This window comes from Mustelus asterias, chromosome 15 (genome assembly GCF_964213995.1).
Source record: "Mustelus asterias chromosome 15, sMusAst1.hap1.1, whole genome shotgun sequence".
Lineage (NCBI taxonomy): Eukaryota > Metazoa > Chordata > Chondrichthyes > Carcharhiniformes > Triakidae > Mustelus > Mustelus asterias.
Window position 1 is genome coordinate 915,924 of NC_135815.1, and position 18,431 is coordinate 934,354.

Genomic DNA, 18,431 nt, shown 5'->3' on the forward strand with positions numbered 1-18,431 from the left:
CCTTTAAGACTTGATTACCTGTAAAGACTCGCATTCCAACCATTATTCTGTAAATTGAGCTGTCTTTATATGCCCTGTTTGTGAACAGAATTCCCACTCACCTGATGAAGGAGCAGCGCTCCGAACGCTAGTGGCGTTTGCTACCAAATAAATCTGTTGGATTTTAACCTGGTGTTGTGAGACATCTTACTGGTTTTCAATACAGTGACCTGGATGAATCATAGAATCCCTACAGTGCAGAAGGAGGCCATTTGGCCCATCGAGCCTGAACTGACTGGAGACATGAATTATAGCATAGCATAGAGTCATAGAGTTTTACAGCATGGAAACAGGTCCTTTGGCCCAACTTGTCCATGCTGCCCTTTTTTTAAACCCCTAAGCAAGTCCCAATTGCCCACATTTGGCCCATATCCCTCTATACCCATCTTACCCATGTAACTGTTTAAACGCTTTTTAAAAGACAAAATTGTACCCGCCTCTACTACTGCCTCTGGCAGCTTGTTCCAGACACTCACCATCCTCTGTGTGAAAAAATTGCCCCTCTGGACACTTTTGTAACTCTCCCCTCTCACCTTAAACCTATGCCCTCTAGTTTTAGACTCCCCTACCTTTGGGAAAAGATATTGACTATCTAGCTGATCTGGGCCCCTTATTATTTTATAGACCTCTATAAGGTCACCCCTAAGCCTTCTACGCTCCAGAGAAAAAAGTCTCAGTCTATCCAGCCTCTCCTTATAACTCAATCTATCAAGTCCCGGTAGCATCCTCGTAAATCTTTACTGCACTCTTTCTAGTTTAAGGTGACCAGAACTGCACACAGTATTCCAAGTGTGGCCTTACCAATGTCTTGTACAACTTCAACAAGACATCCCAACTCCTGTATTCAATGTTCTGACCAATGAAACCAAGCATGCCGAATGCCTTCTTCACCACTCTGTCCACCTGTGACTCCACTTTCAAGGAGCTATGAACCTGGACCCCTAGATCTCTTTGTTCTGTAACTCCCCCCAACTCCTGACCATTCACCGAGCCCTGGATCGATCGACCAAAATGCATCACCTCGCATTTATCTAAATTAAACTCCATCTACCATTCATCAGCCCACTGGCCCAATTGCCCAAGATCCTGTTGCAATCCTAGATAACCTTCTTCACTGTTCACTATGCCACCAATCTTGGTGTCATCTGCAAACTTACTAACCATGCCCCCTATATTCTCATCCAAATCATTAATTTTTAATTGAGCAACCAGCAAATTTAAATTCATTTCATTAAATAAATCAAGAAAAAAGCTGGTGTCTGGAATAGTGACGATGAAACTACCGGATTGTTGTAGAAATCCATCTAAATTGCAAATGTCTTTTAGAGAAGGAAATCTGCTATCCTTCCCTGGCCTGTTCTGCATGAAAATCCAAACCTAGAGCAATGTGTTTGCCAATTTAACACCCTCTGACAAGAATTAGGAATCCACTGAGTTGTATCAAATGGCCACACAAAACGTTGGCGATCGGAAGACTAAAGCAACACTATATTCATGCATCCTTTCCTCCTTCCCGATGTACTCTGTGAACGGTATGCTTTGTCTATATAGCACACAAGAAACAATGCTCTTCACTGTGTCCCAATACATGTGACAATAATAAATCAAGTTAAAAGTTGCAGAAAGCAGCTCGCCACCAACTTCTGAAGGAAAATTAGGGATGGGCAATAAATGCCGGCCTTGTCAGCCTGACATCTCCTGAAAACAATTTGAAAAAACTGTTCCAGGCAATGATGTATTGTTGAAAGTCCACCAGACAAGTCTGATGTAGTGAAGATCAAGATTTACTCCTCAAAATTAACTTGGCTTCCAACATCCAACCAGGGGACTTACTGGAAAAATTCAACTTGGTTCATGAGGCAACACCTTCCTTTCCAGAGCCTGGTTCCCTCCACTCTCTCCATCAAGTTAGCAGAGGCTGAGGGAGGCTCTCTCCTCTCTTAGAATGGGTCTTGGGTTGTCACTGAGGAAAGTTACCTTTGACTACATTATCTCCAGTGGGGTCAGCACGACATGTCAAGGCCAAGTGCTGTTCCCTGGATCTCTTGCCACATGCATACGTGAATAGCATCAAGGTAGATAAGTCACCGGGACCGGATGGGATGTACCCCAGGTTACTGTGGGAGGCGAGGGAAGATTGCAGAGCCTCTGGCGATGATCTTTGCGTCGTCGATGGAGATGGGAGAGGTTCTGGAGGATTGCGGATATGGTTCCTATTTTCAAGAAAGGGAATAGGGATAGCCCAGGAAATTACCGACTGGTGAGAATAACCTCAGTGGTTGGTAAGTTGATGGAGAAGATCCTGAGGGACAGGATTTATGAACATTTACAGAAGTTTCGTATGCTCAAAAGTAGTCAGCATGGCTTTGTCAAAGGCAAATTGTGCCATACGAGCCTGGTGGAGTTCTTTGAAAATGTGACTAAACATATTGACGAAGGGAAGGCGGTAGATGTGGTTTACATGGACTTCAGCAAGGCGTTCGATAAGGTCCCCCATGCAAGACTTCTCGAGAAAGTGAGAGGGCATGGGATCCAAGGGGCTGTTGCCTTGTGGATCCAGAACTGGCTTGCCTGCAGAAGGCAGAGAGTGGTTGTAGATGGGTCTTTTTCTGAATGGAGGTCAGTCACCAGTGGAGTGCCCCAGGGATCTGTTCTGGGACCCTTGCTGTTTGTCATTTTCATAAATGACCTGGATGAGGAAGTGGAGGGATGGGTTGGTAAGTTTGCCAACGACACGAAGGTTGGTGGGGTTGTGGATAGGTTGGAGAGATGTCAGAAGCTGCAGTGTGACATAGATAGGATGCAAGACTGGGTGGAGAAGTGGCAGATGGACTTCAACCCGGATAAATGTGTAGTGGTCCATTTTGGCAGGTCAAATGGGATGAAGGAGTACAATATCAAGGGTAAGACTCTTAGCAGTGTAGAGGATCAGAAGGACCTTGGGGTCCAGGTCCATAGGACTTTTAAATCGGCCTCGCAAGTAGAGGAAGTAGGTACAGAGGAGATGTCAGGGGTAAGTTTTTCACTCAGAGGGTGGTGGGTGAGTGGAATCGGCTGCTGTCAGTGGTGGTGGAGGCAAACTCGATAGGGTCTTTTAAGAGACTTCTGGATGAGCACATGGGACTTAATAGGATTGAGGGTTATAGATAAGCCTATATATAAGCCTAGGTAGGTAGGGACATGACCGGCGCAACCTGTGGGCCGAAGGGCCTGTTTGTGCTGTATTTTTTCTTATGTTCTATGTTGTATGTAGTCCTTCTACACAGGGTTATAGTAAGACAGCTTTAAGCTTCAATCATCTCCTTACCTGCCGTATCCATGTCACAGTAGACCCTGGTGGAAACTCCGCCAATGGAGGGGACGATAGTGTAGACTCCAGATTGACTCACTCCATTAAAGTAAATGGATGCACAGTCGATCGGGCAGTTCCGGACGTACTGAAGCTCTGGAGGATGTAAGAAACACAGATGGGTGAGAACATCCGGTGTTGGCACAGTGTCACCCAGAGCGGGGGTCCAGGATGAGGGGCACAAACCCATGGGGATCTCATCTTTTTATCCACAGTTATCATTTTCCATCCTCTCCTAGACCTCTGCCCACTGTCCCTCAATATGTGAACCCTGTACTCCAAATTCTGCCCATTCCCTGACCTCTGCTCCTGTCCTCCAACTATTGGCCTGTCACCAAATCTTCCTCTTGGTGATACAGAGCCCCATACACCATGAGTCACACAGCGTGTGATACAGAGCCCAGGGGGCAGGCAGTCCCACAGGGATACAAAATTGGCTTGATGACAGAAGCCAGAGGGTGGTTATAGACTGTTGTTTTTCAAACTGGAGGCCTGTGACCAGCGGTGTGCCTCAGGGATCAGTGCTGGGTCCACTGTTATTTGTCATTTACATTAATGATTTGGATGAGAATATAGGAGGCATGGTTAGTAAGTTTGCAGTTGACACCAAGATTGGTGGCACAGTGGACTGTGAAGAATGTTTTCTCGGATTGCAATGGGATCCACTGCAGTTTGCCTACCGCCACAACAGGTCCACAGCCATTTCCCTGGCCCTGCACTCAACCCTGGAACACCTAGATAACAAGGACACCTATGTCAGACTCCTATTTTATAGAGTCATAGAGGTTTACAGCATGGAAACAGGCCCTTGGGCCCAACTTGTCCATGCCGCCCTTTTTTTTAATCATAGAATTCATAGAAACCCTACAGTGCAGAAAGAGGCCATTCAGCCCATCGAGTCTGCACCGACCACAATCCCACCCAGGCCCTACCCCATATCCCTACATATTTACCCACTAATCCCTCTAACCTACAGACAATAAGGGGCAATTTTAGTATGGCCAATCAACCTAAGCCGCACATCTTTGGACTGTGGGAGGAAACCGGAGCACCTGGAGGAAACCCACGCAGACACGAGGAGAATGTGCAAACTCCACACAGACAGTGACCCAAGCCGGGAATCGAACCCAGGTCCCTGGAGCTGTGAAGCAGAAGTGCTAACCACTGTGCTACCGTGCCGCCCCCTAAGCTTAAACCCCTAAGCTGGTCCCAATTGCCCGCATTTGGCCCATATCCCTCTATACCCATCTCACCCATGTAACTGTCGAAATGCTTTTTAAAAGACAAAATTGTACCCGCCTCTAATACTACCTCTGGCAGCTTGTTCCAGACACCCACCACCCTCTGTGTGGAAAAAGTTGCCCCTCTGGACCCTTTTGTATCTCTCCCTTCTCACCTTAAACTTATGGCCTCTAGTTTTAGACTCCCCTACTTTTGGGAAAAGATATTGACTATCTAGCTGATCTGTGCCCCTCATTATTTTATAGACCTCTATAAGATCACCCCTAAGCCTCCTACGCTCCAGGGAAAAAAGTCTCAGTCTATCCAGCCTCTCCTTATAACTCAATCCATCAAGTCCCGGTAGCATCCTAGTAAATTTTTCTGCACTCTTTCTAGTTTAATAATATCCTTTCTATAATAGGGTGACCAGAACTGCACACAGTATTCCAAGTGTGGCCTTACCAATGTCTTGTACAACTTCAATAAGACATTCCAACTCCTGTATTCAATGTTCTGACCGATGAAACCAAGCATGCCGAATGCCTTCTTCACCACTCTGTCCACCTGTGACTCCACTTTCAAGGAGCTATGAACATGTACCCCTAAATCTCTTTGTTCTGTAACTCTCCCCAATGCCCTACCATTAATTGAGTAAGTCCTGCCCTGGTTCAATCTACCAAAATGCATCACCTCGCATTTATCTAAATTAAACTCCATCTGCCATTCGTCAGCCCAACTGGCCCAATTGATCAAGATCCCGTGGCAATCGGAGATAACTTTCTTCACTGTCCGCTCTGCCACCAATCTTGGTGTCATCTGCAAACTTACTAACCATGCCCCCTATATTCTCATCCAAATCATTAATATAAATGACAAATAACAGTGGGCCCAGCACTGATCCCTGAGGCACACCGCTGATCACAGACCTCCAGTCTGAAAAACAAACCTCTACAACCACCCTCTGGTTTCTATCAAAAAACCAATTTTGTATCCACTTAGCTACCTCACCCTGGATCCCGTGAGATTTGACCTTATGCAACACCTACCATGCAGTACCTTTTCAAAGGCTTTGCTAAAGTCCATGTAGACGGTATCAGCTCAGTCTTCAACACTCCTACAAAACTCATCTCCAAACTCCGTGCCCTGGGCCTCGGCTCCTCCCTCTGTGACTGGATCCGAGACTTCCTAACTCACAGACCACAGTCAGTAAGGATAGGCAACAACACTTCCTCCATGATCATCCTCAACACCGGTGCCCCACAAGGCTGTGTTCTCAGCCCCCTACTATACTCCTTATACACCTATGACTGTGCGGCCAAATTCCCCTCCAACTCGATTTTCAAGTTTGCTGAGGACACCACCGCAGTGGGTCGGATCTCAAACAATGATGAGACAGAGAATCTGGTGAACTGGTGCGGGAACAATAATCTCTCCCTCAATGTCAACAAAATGAAGGAGATTGTCATTGACTTCAGGAAGCGTAAAGGAGAACATGCTCCTGTCTACGTCAACGGGGACGAAATAGAAATTGACAGCTTCTCGTTTTTAGATGTCCAGATCACCAACAACCTGTCCTGGTTCCCCACTGCCGACACTATAGTTAAGAAAGCCCCACCAATGCCTCTAATTTCTTAGAAGACTCAGGAAATTTGGCATGTCAGCTACGATTCTCTCCAACTTTTACAGATGCACCATAGAAAGCATTCTTTCTGGTTGTATCACAGCTTGGTATGGCTCCCCCTCTGCCCAAAACCACAAGAAACTACAAAAGGTCGTGAATGTAGCCCAATCCATCACTCAAACCAGCCTCCCATCCATTGGCTCTGTCTACACTTCCCGCTGACTCAGCAAAGCAGCCAGCATAATTAAGGATCCCACGCACCCCGGACATTCTCTCTTCCACCTTCTTCCGTCGCGAAAAAGATACAAAAGTCTGAGGTCACGTACCAACCGACTCAAGAACAGCTTCTTCCCTGCTGCCGTCAGACTTTTGAATGGACCTACCTTGCATTAAGTTGATCTTTCTCTACATGCCAGCTATGACTGTAACACTACATTCTGTACTCTCTCGTTTCCTTCTCTATGAATGGTATGCTTTGTCTGTATAGCGCGCAAGAAACAATACTTTTCACTGTATGCTAATACAAGTGACAATAATAAATCAAATCAAAAGATTTGGCCTTTATGTATTTGTAGAAGCTCTTTGGATTCTCCTTTGCCCTATCTGCCAAAACAATCTCATGTCTCCTTTCTGCCCTCCTGATTTCTCTCTTAATTCTACTCCGACACCTTCTATACTCTTCAAGGGATCCACTTGATCCCAGCTGCCTATGCATGTCATGTTCCTCCCTCTTCTTCTTGACCAGGGCCTCAATATCCTGAGTCATCCAGGATTCCCTACTTCTACCAGGCTTGCCCTTTACTCTAAGAGGAATGTGCTTATCCTGAACCCTGGTTAACACACTTTGAAAGCCTCCCACTTACCAGACGTCCCTTTGCCTTCCCACAGACTCCCCCAATCAACTTTTGAAAGTTCCTGTCTAATCCCATCAAAATTGGCCTTGCCCCAATTTAGAATTTTAACTTTTGGGACAGACCTATCATTCTCCATTACTATCTTAAAACTAATGGATTTATGGTCACTGGTCCCAAAGTGATCCTTCACTAACACTTCTGTCACCTGCCCTTCCGTATTTCCCAAGAGGAGGTCAAGTTTTGCCCCCTCTCTAATCGGGCCATCCACATACTGAATGAGAAATTCCTCCTGAATACACTCAACAAATTTCTCTCCATCCAAACCTCTAATCCAATGGCTGTCCCAGTCAATGCTGGGAAAATTAAAATCCCCTACTATTACCACCCTATTTTTCTTGGAGCCATCTGTAATCTCCTTACATATTTGCTCCTCAATTTCCCGCTGACTATTTGGGGGCCTATAGTACAACCCTATCAAAGTGATTTCCCCCTTTTTATTTCTCAGTTCGACCCATATAGACTCAGTGGCCGAACCCTCGGATATATCCCCTCTCAGTATGGCCGTGATGCTTTCCCTAATCAAAAATACAACTCCCCCTCCTCTCTTACCTCCGGTTCTATCTTTCCGAAAGCACCTGTACCCTGGAACATTGAGTTGCCAGTCCTGTCCTTCCCTTAGCTATAATATCCCAATCCCATCCATGCCTGGAATTTGGTGACAGATTCCAAGGCCTGTTCCCCAATGGCAGCCAGCTCCTTCAGAATGGGAGGGGGCAGTAAGGGGCTGGAGTGGGGATAGGTACCTGGGTGTTTGGGTTGTTGAGTCAGATGGTCGTGGAGCGAGCAATTGCTGTTGCTGCGAGTCTGTTCCAGCAACGTCGACAGGTTGTGCACTTGTGTCTGCAAATCATAGATGAGGGAGGCATGAATCTGTAACAAGGTGTTGGTCTCACTGTATCGCTGTTGAACCTGCTGTATCTGACCCTCCAGGCTCATCTCCTTCTGACTCTTGGCCTCCAGCTGCGAGGGGAACAAACATTACCTTAGACAAGTCAGGGATCTGCCACTGGCACACACGCATCAGCAGCTCATCGAGTAAACACAGCAACACTTATCCAGTAACACTGGAACTCAGATAGACAGGTGGTGAAAGATAAGCAGCTGAGTCTTCATAAACTTACAGGCTTTTATTTGTAGAGACACACATTCCACACTGTTCACACAAACATCGGGGGGAGGGAGCGATTCTCCCCAAAATATTCCAAGTGTTAGATTTGGGTAAAAACTGGAGGAAATCACACTGTTTTTTTCAGCGGGAGTTTCAGAATGTTTCAGAATGAATCTCCCACACTCTGAGCGCGACAGAGTTCACGAGCGTGATCTACGCAGAAAACCAGGGCAGGACCTATCCCCGCTGGACAGACTGGCAGCATAGCGCAGTAGCCCAACACTGATGGCCTGATCATCGCTGGCCAGCCCCATGACCCCTATATCGCTGGCCCTCACACCCTCTCACAGCCTGATCGCTGGCCCCCCGAACATGTCCGGGCCAGCCTCGATCCCCTCTGCCTGCCTCAATCTCTCCCTCCCCCCACCTCCTTCCCGGGCAGCCCTGATCCAATGCCCTTGGGCATTGCCACTTTTCCCCTTGGGCAGTACAAGGGGGCCAGGCTGGCAATGCCCAGGGGGCACCTCCCCATCTTGGGGGGCATTCATGGCCCCTGTACCCTCCAGCAGGGTCGGGCCACCAGATCCCCGTTAGTGGGGAGCAGCAGTAAACCTGGCTGGAGTAACGCACTCCTGGTGGGGGTGTAGGCCCGGAGACCTCAGTCCCGAACCCACTCATCATATGTTCAAAATATTGAAATTAGGATTACCATAAATTTATTCAACTTGACGCCGATTTTTGGACAGAGCTGACAGTGCCGGAAGTCTGGTGGCACCCAGCAAGGTGCCCACTGAACGACATTGAAAAAGCAGCGCAGCGAGGTGGGAGAATCGCCCCCAACCTCTCTCTGTCTATCTCTATAATTTATCAGCCCAGTTAATATCAGCCCGATTGGATAGGTAACTGGCTGTCTGATCGAAGACAGAGGGTGGTGGAGAATGGAAAATTTTCGGATTGGAGGCAGGTTGCTAGCGGAGTGCCGCAGGGATCAGTGCTTGGTCCTCTGCTCTTTGTGATTTTTATTAATGACTTAGAGGAGGGGGCTGAAGGGTGGATCAGTAAATTTGCTGATGACACCAAGATTGGTGGAGTAGTGGATGAGGTGGAGGGCTGTTGTAGGCTGCAAAGAGACATAGATAGGATGCAAAGCTGGGCTGAAAAATGGCAAATGGAGTTTAACCCTGATAAATGTGAGGTGATTCATTTTGGTAGGACTAATTTAAATGCGGATTACAGGGTCAAAGGTAGGGTTCTGAAGACTGTGGAGGAACAGAGAGATCTTGGGGTCCATATCCACAGATCTCTAAAGGTTGCCACTCAAGTGGATAGAGCTGTGAAGAAGGCCTATAGTGTGTTAGCTTTTATTAACAGGGGGTTGGAGTTTAAGAGCCGTGGGGTTATGCTGCAACTGTACAGGACCGTGGTGAGACCACATTTGGAATATTGTGTGCAGTTCTGGTCACCTCACTATAAGAAGGATGTGGAAGCGCTGGAAAGAGTGCAAAGGAGATTTACCAGGATGCTGCCTGGTTTGGAGGGTAGGTCTTATGAGGAAAGGTTGAGGGAGCTAGGGCTGTTCTCTCTGGAGTGGAGGAGGTTGAGGGGAGACTTAATAGAGGCTTATAAAATGATGAAGGGGATAGATAGAGTGAACGTTCAAAGACTATTTCCTCGGGTGGATGGAGCTATTACAAGGGGGCATAACTATAGGGTTCATGGTGGGAGATATAGGAAGGATATCAGAGGTAGGCTCTTTACGCAGAGAGTGGTTGGGGTGTGGAATGGACTGCCTGCAGTGATAGTGGAGTCAGACACTTTAGGAACATTTAAGCGGTTATTGGATAGGCACATGGAGCACACCAGGATGGTAGGGAGTGGGATAGCTTGATCTTGGTTTCAGATAAAGCTCGGCACAACATCGTGGGCCGAAGGGCCTGTTCTGTGCTGTACTGTTCTATGTTCTATTTAATGCTCACCACCTGAGTACAATTAACTCCTAATTTATATACAATTCACTGATCCTTTCTTCTCTCTTTAAAATGAAAATAAAATTAGACATTTTCTATGAAACCAAATTTAAGAAAATGAAAGGTGTCCATATTCCGTACAGAGTGTTAGACTGTGAGACGTTGCACATTTCAGCATCAGAAAACAAGCAGAAAGTTAATGGCTCAAATCCATCAGATAGGTTAGACCAAGGAGAGCCAATGGATGTTATCTATCTTGACTTCCAAAAGGCCTTTGACAAGGTGCCTCACGGGAGACTGCTGAGTAAAATAAGGGCCCATGGTATTCGAGGCAAGGTACTAACATGGATTGACGATTGGCTGTCAGACAGAAGGCAGAGAGTTGGGATAAAAGGTTCTTTCTCAGAATGGCAACCGGTGACAAGTGGTGTCCCGCAGGGTTCAGTGTTGGGGCCACAGCTGTTCTCTTTATATATTAACGATCTAGATGACGGGACTGGGAGCATTCTGGCCAAGTTTGCCGATGATACAAAGATAGGTGGAGGGGCAGGTAGTATTGAGGAGGTGGGGAGGCTGCAGAAAGATTTAGACAGTTTAGGAGAGTGGTCCAAGAAGTGGCTGATGAAATTCAACGTGGGCAAGTGCGAGGTCGTACACTTTGGAAAAAAGAATAGAGGCATGGACTATTTTCTAAACGGTGACAAAATTCATAATGCTAAAGTGCAAAGGGACTTGGGAGTCCTAGTCCAGGATTCTCTAAAGGTAAACTTGCAGGTTGAGTCCGTAATTAAGAAAGCAAATGTAATGTTGTCATTATCTCAAGAGGCTTGGAATACAAAAGCAGGGATGTACTTCTGAGGCTTTATAAAGCACTGGTTAGGCCCCATTTGGAGTACTGTGAGCAATTTTGGGCCCCACACCTCAGGAAGGACATACTGACACTGGAGCGGGTCCAGCGGAGATTCACACGGATGATCCCAGGAATGGTAGGCCTGACATACGATGAACGTCTGAGGATCGTGGGATTATATTCATTGGAGTTTAGGAGGTTGAGGGGAGATCTGATAGAAACTTACAAGATAATGAACGGCTTAGATAGGATGGACGTAGGGAAGTTGTTTCCATTAACAGGGGAGACTAGGACGCGGGGGCACAGCCTTAGAATAAAAGGGAGTCACTTTAGAACAGAGATGAGGAGAAATTTCTTCAGCCAGAGAGTGGTGGGTCTGTGGAATTCATTGCCACAGAGGGCTGTGGAGGCCGAGACGTTGAGCGTCTTCAAGACAGAAATTGATAAATTCTTGATTTCTCGAGGAATTAAGGGCTATGGGGAGAGAGCGGGTAAATGGAGTTGAAATCAACCATGATTGAATGGTGGAGTGGACTCGATGGGCCGAATGGCCTTACTTCCGCTCCTATGTCTTATGGTCTTATGGTCTTATGATCAGATCCATCAGTCCAAAGATGTGTGGGTTCGGTCGATTGGCCCGTGCTAAAATTGCCCCCGAGTGTCCTGAGATAGGTCGGAAATTAGGGATTAGTGGGTAAATGTGTAGGGATATGGGGGTAGGGCCTGGGTGGGATTGTGGTCGGTGCAGACTCGATGGGCTGAATGGCCTCTTTCTGCACTGTAGGGTTTCTATGATTTGAGAGATTTTTCTCTCCAGCAAGATCAATCCATCACCTTCACAACTCTCAGAATCCACAATTATTCACACAACATTCAATAGCTGGAATATCTTCAGTACACCCTTTGTACAGAATCTCACTGAACGATTTGAATCCCACACTCACTGCTTCCACAAGAGCCAGTGTTCCGATGGCCAAAGTACTTTGAATAACTCTGTATTTTCTTAGCTTCCCAAGATAAAGAACATTTCCCATTCTCACCCAGCAGAAAACCCATCAGGAAGGTTAAGATGGGGAGCATTGTTAACAATGACTGGTCTAAAATAAGATGTCAAAGAGCCAGCAATTGGGGGACGGCAGTGGGGGGCTGCTGCGAATGTGCCAATCTCAGCGCTGACAGATTGGTGCGGGCACAGTGGCCCCACTCAGTGCCGCCGGCCTCTCCGGGGGAATAGGCCCCGCTCACTGATGATCAGCGTGACCGTCTCTGAGGCATTCTGGGATGCACAGAGTGTGCGAGGTTCATTTTGAAAAAAACTGGATAAAAGCAAATTCCTGCGGATGCTGGAATCTGAAACCAAAAGAGAAAATATTGGAAAATCTCAGCAGGTCTGGCAGCATCTGTGAGGAGAGAAAAGAGCTGACGTTTCGAGTCTAGATGACCCTTTGTCTTAGAATAAGGGGAAGACATTTCAGATTGCGGTGAGGAGGAATTTCTTCACTTGGAAAGTGATGAATCTTTGGAATTTTCACCCCACGAAGCTGTGGAAACTCGATCATTCGGTCAGTTCAAGATTGACAGCAATTGAATTCTACATTTTATAAAGATCAGAAGATACAGGGATAGTGCAGGAAAATGGTGTTGAAAAGACCAGCCAGGATCGGGTCAGATGGCAGGGCGAGCCCGGGGGGCTGGATGGCAGGGCGAGCCCGGGGGGCTGGATGGCAGGGCGAGCCCGGGGGGGCCGGATGGCAGGGTGAGCTCGAGGGGCCGGATGGCAGGGTGAGCCCGGGGGGCTGGATGGCAGGGTGAGCTCAAGGGGCAGGATGGCAGGGCGGGTTCGGGGGGCCGGATGGCAGGGTGGGTTCGGGGGGCCGGATGGCAGGGTGAGCCCGGGGGGCTGGATGGCAGGGTGAGCCCGGGGGGCTGGATGGCAGGGTGAGCCCGGGGGGCCGGATGGCAGGGTGAGCCCGGGGGGCCGGATGGCAGGGTGAGCCCGGGGGGCCGGATGGCAGGGTGAGCTCAAGGGGCAGGATGGCAGGGCGGGTTTGGGGGGCCGGATGGCAGGGTGAGTCGGGGGGCCGGATGGCAGGGAGAGCCCAGGGGGCCGGATGGCAGGGTGAGCTCGAGGGGCCGGATGGCAGGGTGAGTCGGGGGGCCGGATGGCAGGGTGAGCCTGGGGGGGGCCAGATGGCAGGGTGAGCTCAAGGGGCAGGATGGCAGGGCGGGTTCGGGGGGCCGGATGGCAGGGTGAGTCGGGGGGCCGGATGGCAGGGCGAGTCGGGGGGCCGGATGGCAGGGTGAGCCTGGGGGGGCCGGATGGCAGGGCGAGTCGGGGGGCTGGATGGCAGGGTGAGCTCAAGGGGCCGGATGGCAGATTCCGGCTCCTATTTCTCATGTTCTTAATAACACATTTTCCAAATTCTGCAGAACTGCCCCAAAACAAATCATCAACATGGGTGAGGAAAATGCTTTTTGCTTTCCCTTTATGATATCGATAAAACTTTGCAGCATCTGTTTCTAACTGAACGCTGTCTATTTTCAGCAAAGTAGATCTCAGCAAAGAATCAAACATCCTGGAGGTGACATTGGGCCAGAGGTGGATCATCATTCCAATCGTTTACCATCTGTGGGAGGTTTCAGACACACTCCTCGGAGGAGTGACACCCTGCAGTCATGTGGTTTCTATGGTGATTGATTTACACTAACCACAAATTTATGGTCAAAAGAGACAGGAATGATCTTCATAGAAATCATAGAAACCCTACAGTGCAGAAGGAGGCCATTTGGCCCATCGAGTCTGCACCGACCACAATCCCACCCAGGCCCTACCCCCATATCCCTACACATTTATCCGCTAATCTACACATCTCAGGACACTAAGGGGCAATTTAGCATGGCCAATCAACCTAACCCGCATATCTTTGGACTGTGGGAGAAAACCGGAGCACCCGGAGGAAACCCACGCAGACACGAGGAGAATGTGCAAACTCCACACAGACAGTGACCTGAGCCGGGAATCGAACCCAGGTCCCTGGAGCTGTGAAGCAGCAGTGCTAACCACTGTGCTACCGTGCCGCCCGATGATTTTTCCGGATGTTGAGTGTCCACTCTGACACCCAGATCACTCAGCTGTTTTTCGAAACTCCAAACCCTGTCGAGCCTTCACAGTAAGGACTGTGTCAGTGCAAGCACACAGGCAAGGAGCTGGGAACAGGCAAGGAGCTGGCACAATACCGTCCCAGGCAGGTGATGGGGGGATGGAGCAGGCGATGGGGGAGGCGGAGCGGGTGATGGGGGGGCGGAGCGGGTGATGGGGGGGCGGAGCGGGTGATGGGGGGGCGGAGCGGGTGATGGGGGGGCGGAGTGGGTGATGGGGGGGCGGAGTGGGTGATGGGGGGGCGGAGCGGGTGATGGGGGGCGGAGCGGGTGATGGGGGGCGGAGTGGGAGATGGGGGGGCGGAGCGGGTGATGGGGGGGCGGAGCGGGTGATGGGGGGGCGGAGTGGGTGATGGGGGGGCGGAGCGGGTGATGCGGGGGCGGAGCGGGTGATGGGGGGGCGGAGCAGGTGATGGGGGCAGAGCGGGTGATGTGGGGGCGGAGCGGGTGATGTGGGGGCGGAGCGGGTGATGCGGGGGCGGAGCGGGTGATGGGGGGGCGGAGCAGGTGATGGGGGCAGAGCGGGTGATTGGGGGCAGAACAGGTGATGGGGGCAGAACAGGTGATGGGGACGGAGCGGGTGATGGGGGGCAGAACAGGTGATGGGGGCAGAACAGGTGATGGGGGCAGAACAGGTGATGGGGGCAGAATAGGTGATGGGGGGCGGAACAGGTGATGGGGGGCAGAACAGGTGATGGGAGCAGAACAGGTGATGGGGGGCGGAGCGGGTGATGGGGAGCAGAACAGGTGATGGGGGCAGAACAGGTGATGGGGGGCGGAGCGGGTGATGGGGGGCGCTGAACTGCAGGGCTGCTTTTTCCTGGAAGTTGGTAAACTTCACTTATCCAGGAAATCGGTGAATTTCCAATGGCCCCCACCTCTGTCAGAGGGTCAGTACTGAGGGAGTGCCGTACTGTCAGAGAGTCAGTACTGAGGGAGTGCCGCACTGTCAGAGAGTCAGTACTGAGGGAGTGCTGCACTGTCAGAGAGTCAGTACTGAGGGAGTGCCGCACTGTCAGAGAGTCAGTACTGAGGGAGTGCCGCACTGTCAGAGAGTCAGTACTGAGGGAGTGCTGCACTGTCAGAGGGTCAGTGCTGAGGGAGTGCCGCACTGTCAGAGGGTCAGTGCTGAGGGAGTGCTGCACTGTCAGAGGGTCAGTGCTGAGGGAGTGCTGCACTGTCAGAGGGTCAGTGCTGAGGGAGTGCCGCACTGTCAGAGGGTCAGTGCTGAGGGAGTGCCGCACTGTCAGAGAGTCAGTACTGAGGGAGTGCTGCACTGTCAGAGGGTCAGTGCTGAGGGAGTGCCGCACTGTCAGAGGGTCAGTGCTGAGGGAGTGCTGCACTGTCAGAGGGTCAGTGCTGAGGGAGTGCCGCACTGTCAGAGGGTCAGTGCTGAGGGAGTGCCGCACTGTCAGAGAGTCAGTACTGAGGGAGTGCCGCACTGTCAGAGGGTCAGTACTGAGGGAGTGCCGCACTGTCAGAGAGTCAGTACTGAGGGAGTGCCGCACTGTCAGTGGGTCAGTGCTGAGGGAGTGCTACACTGTCAGAGAGCCAGTACTGAGGGAGTGCCGCACTGTCAGAGAGTCAGTACTGAGGGAGTGCCGCACTGTCAGAGAGTCAGTACTGAGGGAGTGCCGCACTGTCAGAGAGTCAGTGCTGAGGGAGTGCCGCACTGTCAGAGAGTCAGTACTGAGGGAGTGCCGCACCGTCAGAGAGTCAGTACTGAGGGAGTGCCGCACTGTCAGAGAGTCAGTACTGAGGGAGTGCTGCACTGTCAGAGGGTCAGTGCTGAGGGAGTGCCGCACTGTCAGAGGGTTAGTACTGAGGGAGTGCTGCACTGTCAGAGGGTCAGTGCTGAGGGAGTGCCGCACTGTCAGAGGGTCAGTGCTGAAGGAGTGCCGCACTGTCAGAGGGTCAGTGCTGAGGGAGTGCCGCACTGTCAGAGGGTCAGTGCTGAGGGAGTGCCGCACTGTCAGAGGGTCAGTGCTGAGGGAGTGCTGCACCTTCAGAGGATCAGTACTGAGGGAGTGCTGCACTGTCCGAGAGTCAGTGCTGAGGGAGTGCTGCACCTTCAGAGGATCAATACTATAAACAAAGTGTTAAACATGAGCCTCCTGAGCTCTGTAATGTGGACGTAAAAATCTCTGTACTATTTGGGTGGCACAGTGGTTAGCGCTGCTGCCTCACAGCGCCAGCGACCCAGGTTTCAATTCCAGGCTTGCGTCACTGTCTATGTGGAGTTTGCACGTTCTTCCCATGTCTGGGTTTCCTCCGGGTGCTCCAGTTTCCTCCCACAGTCCAAAGATGTGCAGATTAGGTGGATTGGCCATGTTTAATTGCCCCTTAGTGTCAGGGAGATTAGCAGGGTAAATATATGGGGTTACAGGGATAGGACCTGGGTGGGATTGTTGTTGGTGCAGGCTCGATGGACCGAATGGCCTCCTTCTGCACTGTAGGGATTCTATGATATTTGGAGAAGAGCGGAGTGTTCTCCTTGGGGCCAATATTTACTCCTCAAGCAGCATTACTAAAAGACATCTTGTACGGCCATTGTTGCTTGTGGGATCTTGCTGTGTATAAATTGGCTGTGACATTTCCTGCGTTTGGACATTGCACAATGTTATATAAATGTATTTGTCCGTTTGTGCGCTGCGTTCCCCAGCTCACCTGTAACTCCAGCTGTTTGATTCGATGCTGATGGTTTCTCTGCCCCTCTTGAATCTGGGACATCATCTCCTTCACTTCTGTCAGCTGTCGTCTGCTATTCCCAGTCACCTGCAGCCAGTCGGACGTCTGGTCCCAACACCGGAACATGTTAGCACACCCTTGGCCTTCCAGCTGACGCCCGCTGGCTCTGCGTCTGCATCTCCGGCTGGCCTGGTCCTGGTTACTGTCTGGTCTGCACGGCCGCAAGCCTGTTTGTATCAGACTATGGCCATTGCTGCCATTCTGGGGCACGCCATGAGTTACCCAGACACAGGCACTCCAAAGCAGGGCCCACAGGCGAGTTTCCATTATATCACTGCTGTACCTCAGTGTATAGAGGCAGGGAAAACTGGGGCTTGAAGTGGGGAACAGGGTGACTTGATATCTGTCTGCTCACACCCTCTAGGCAGTTTCATACGAGATTTGTTGCGTTTTGAGAAATGATTGAGTGGAGGTGGAGCCATCTCTTTCAGTCTCTCTCCATCGCCAGCTCTCAGACAGTTTGCTCAAGGACACACCGCCTTTGTGGCTTCTCCTCTCAATGAAGGAAATGAAAAAGAAACAGCAGAAAAACACACAAAATATTCACACTCCCAGGTTCTGGAGGAAGCCAATCAGTATAATGGAACTGCAAACCCACAGGTCTAATGTTTCTTTGCCTATTCTACAAGCCCTAACCAGGCTCACAAGCCTCCAATAGGGCTAGCAGGAAACATGCTTATTACCAGCAGAAGATTAGTTCAATAACATGGGGAAACCCAGCCGGTCCCAGCAGGAAAGATGTTCCCTGCCAGCAGGAAATGAGTTCAATACAATTGGAAGTGTTGTGATTAACAGAATGCAGAGCTGCTGCCGGATTTGTAAAGGTCGCATTGTCCAAGCATGAGTCAGCTCTCTGTCCCTTTCCAAATGTCAGGAAGACTGGCTGTTTTGTGCTGGGTCCAAAACGGAACAAACCAACAGGGTAAACATATTGACTCCCTCCGGCACCTTTGCTCCCCTCTCCCCAAAACCACTCCCCCGTCAACCACCATCCCCCTTCCTGAGCTTCCCCCAGGATTTGTTCTCAGTTATCTTGGTGGCTGGTTCACTGATCTGACCCCACTGCCATGGTTTTGGCCGATGCGAAAGCATTCGCTGAAACAGAGGCGGAGGGTGACCGTTGTATCCCAGTGCCCTCTGACCAGGTGCTCAGAATGGACTGCTCACTTGTTCAAACCTCTTCTAATGCTGAACCTCCAATCAAATCTCACTTTCAGCCATGGGGTCCTGAAGAAATGAAACACGTTTCTTTCAATGATCTGGCAGTGTCTGTGGGGCGAGAGCAGAGTTACTGCTCCCAGTGGAATGTGCCTCTTCTTTCAAACCTAAATCTTCCCTTTGAATCTTCCTCTTCTCCCACTTTCAACTCAATGAAACCCAACACATTTCTCCTTTCATTTGCAAAGAAGAGTTATATTAAACCCAAAACTATAACTTTCTCTCTTTCTCCACAGA

At 50.0% G+C, this 18,431-nt stretch overlaps 1 protein-coding gene across 1 annotated transcript in view; it reads right to left on the bottom strand.

The window, feature by feature from the left end:
- Positions 1-17,243, bottom strand: part of LOC144504879 (fibrinogen-like protein 1) — a 37,544-nt gene extending 20,301 nt beyond the window's left edge. The window contains exons 1-3 of the mRNA XM_078230630.1: positions 16,896-17,243; positions 7,888-8,104; positions 3,347-3,484 (exon numbers count right to left, since the gene is read on the bottom strand). Coding sequence (XP_078086756.1) covers positions 3,347-3,484; positions 7,888-8,104; positions 16,896-17,243 — 703 coding nt within the window. The remainder of the gene's footprint in view (positions 1-3,346; positions 3,485-7,887; positions 8,105-16,895) is intronic.
- Positions 17,244-18,431: the final 1,188 nt, after the last annotated feature.